The 2,271-nt window shown below is 68.6% G+C and overlaps 1 protein-coding gene across 1 annotated transcript in view; it reads left to right on the top strand.

Annotated features, from left to right (window-relative positions):
• Positions 1–1,781: 1,781 nt before the first annotated feature.
• The window catches only part of EMIHUDRAFT_310322 (hypothetical protein), a gene marked incomplete at both ends in the record, with an annotated part of 2,428 nt that continues 1,938 nt past the window's right edge, over positions 1,782–2,271 (top strand). Inside the window, one exon of the mRNA XM_005776329.1 lies at positions 1,782–2,255. Within this exon, the coding sequence (XP_005776386.1) occupies positions 1,782–2,255 (474 nt within the window). The remainder of the gene's footprint in view (positions 2,256–2,271) is intronic.

Below are 2,271 nucleotides of genomic sequence, written 5' to 3'. Positions count from 1 at the left end.
CATCCCCACCCCCATCTTCCGCCCCTTCTTTCTCGCTCCTCACCCCACGAACCCACGAACCATCACCACCGCCGTTGCCACCGAGCACTGTCCCCACCGCCTCCCCCGGGCCTGCCGCCGCTCTCGCCCTCCGCTCCCCACCCCCGCAGCTCCTCCCCGCCCCCTCCGGACCTCCCACGCCGCCGCCGCCATCCCAGCCGCTGCCAGCCCACCCGCCCTTGCGCTTTTGCCACCACCTCCCTCGTCTCCTCCGCCCCCACCACCACCGCTGTCACCGCCGCCCTCGCCGCCGCCACCATCCCAGCCACCCTCGCCGCCCCCACCTTCACCGCCGCCCTTACTCGCAGCCACCCTCCCCACACCGCCGCCCTCGTTGCCGCCCTCGCCACTGCCGCCGCCCTCTCACCCGCCGTCCCTACCGCCGCGCCCTCGCCGCTGCCCTCCCCGCCCCCTCCCAACACCCGCCAGCCTCCGCCGCACCGGCCGGCATGCCACCGCTCTTGCCCTCGCCCCCCGCCGCCATTGCCGCCTCCGTCACCGCCGCCGCCACCCTCGAGCCTCCGGTCACCACCGTCTCCACCGCCGCCCTCGCCGCCACACCGCCCTTAGCTCACCCCCACCCCCATCGTTGCTGCCGTCGCCGCCACCTACCACGCCCCCGCCGCCCTCGCTGCCGCCTTGCCGCCCCCCCACCCTCATCCTTACCATTGCCCCCGCCACCCTCGCAGCCACCCTCGCCCCCACCGCCCTCGTCGCTGCCCTCGCCGCCGCCGCCGCCTCCACCCTCACCCTTACCATTGCCCCCGCCAATCATCGAATCGAGCAATGGGAGCGCTTGTCGCACGGCGTTGTCCGTCGAGCGATTGCGGTTCACGGACGTTGTCCGTGAACACAAGTTAATGGGGCTCCGTATCCCGCCATATCACGCCATATCCCGCCGCGGATAGCGCGAAAGAAATCGGCCACACCAGGGATGCTGATGATGATGAGGAGGAGGAGGGGGAGGGTGGCGAAACCGAGGCGGTGGCCGCTGGCTGCGGCAACTGGCAGCCGCTGGGCCGTTTTGGCAAGCGCTTGAGGGAGTAGGCTGCCCCCGCGCGACAGCTAGTGCGAGAGAGGAAAGGGATTGCTGGCGGGACTAGATTCGGACTTTCTCTAGGACTTTTTCGCGTCGTCATCACCTCCCCTAAAACTTCTTTTTGCCGCCGCGCCGCAGCCTGGAGCCGCAAGCGAGCGTCGAGCGACGCCGCGCGACTACGGGTATACTAGCTACTACGACGGCTCCAGGAGACCAGGAGACCAGGCGAGAGCGGCCCCCACACCCACCCCCGCGCTGACAAACAAATCTCTCTCTCTCTCCCGCGCTCGCCTCGGCCTCGCAGACTAAAATCTAAAACACCCCTTCGGTTGCTCCGCAGGCGCAAACAGGGTGTCGACCTTGCAGAGTCGCGCTCCAGCGGAAATGCCGTAACCCGCGCCGTCCCTTAGGTAGGTAGGTAGAAAGTGAAGAACAGCCAGGCTCGGACTGGACACCAACGCGGTATGGGTGGACGCTGGACAGATGATGACGACACGCACGAGCGACACACAGACACAAACAGGCTCACAAGACACACAGCCATCCCTTGCACGAGCGAAAAGAAAACGGGGCTACGAAATGCCGCGGCTCAGCGCGAGAACTTACTGTTCACTTCGAAGTGCGCAACTCAAGCACCCCCTCAAGCACCCCCCTGCCTGACGTTATTTTCGACGGCCCTCGTCGCGATCGGGGCCGTGCGTCCATGGCCGCGCTCCTGGAGAACGCCGACCCTCAGATGACGCCCCGCGCCCTCGCCAAGCCATACGAGAGCCCTTCTACCTCGCGCACATCCGATGACGAGGCCCCTACCGTCGACCGGCTCTCAGAGGATGAGAGCGAGGCGCGGCGGTCGCGCGCGGGGACGTACGACTCGCACGACATGGCGCACGCCGCGCGCGCCGCCTCGCCCGCCGCGGCGCCCGACCCTTCCCTTAGCGGCGCGTGGCTGTTTGACGTGCGTGTGATGGGCGTCGACTGCCGAAAGCGGGAGTCGAACGGCGTGCGGTGGTACCTGGTGCGGCTGGTGTGCCGGCAGCGACCCGGCCTCTCCTGGGAGGTCACCCACCGCTTCTCCGAGTTCGACGCGCTCGCCCGCCAGATCAAGCCGCCCGAGTCGCTCGCGCTGCCTCCTCTGCCGCGCAAGCTGCCTTCCATGCTCCTGAGCCACACCGAGAAGGTGGCCGACCCCCCCC

The sequence above is a fragment of the Emiliania huxleyi genome (assembly GCF_000372725.1).
Source record: "Emiliania huxleyi CCMP1516 unplaced genomic scaffold EMIHUscaffold_28, whole genome shotgun sequence".
NCBI lineage: Eukaryota > Haptophyta > Isochrysidales > Noelaerhabdaceae > Emiliania > Emiliania huxleyi.
Note: the sequence above shows the minus strand (reverse complement) of the source record. Positions and strands in the feature narration are given on the sequence as shown.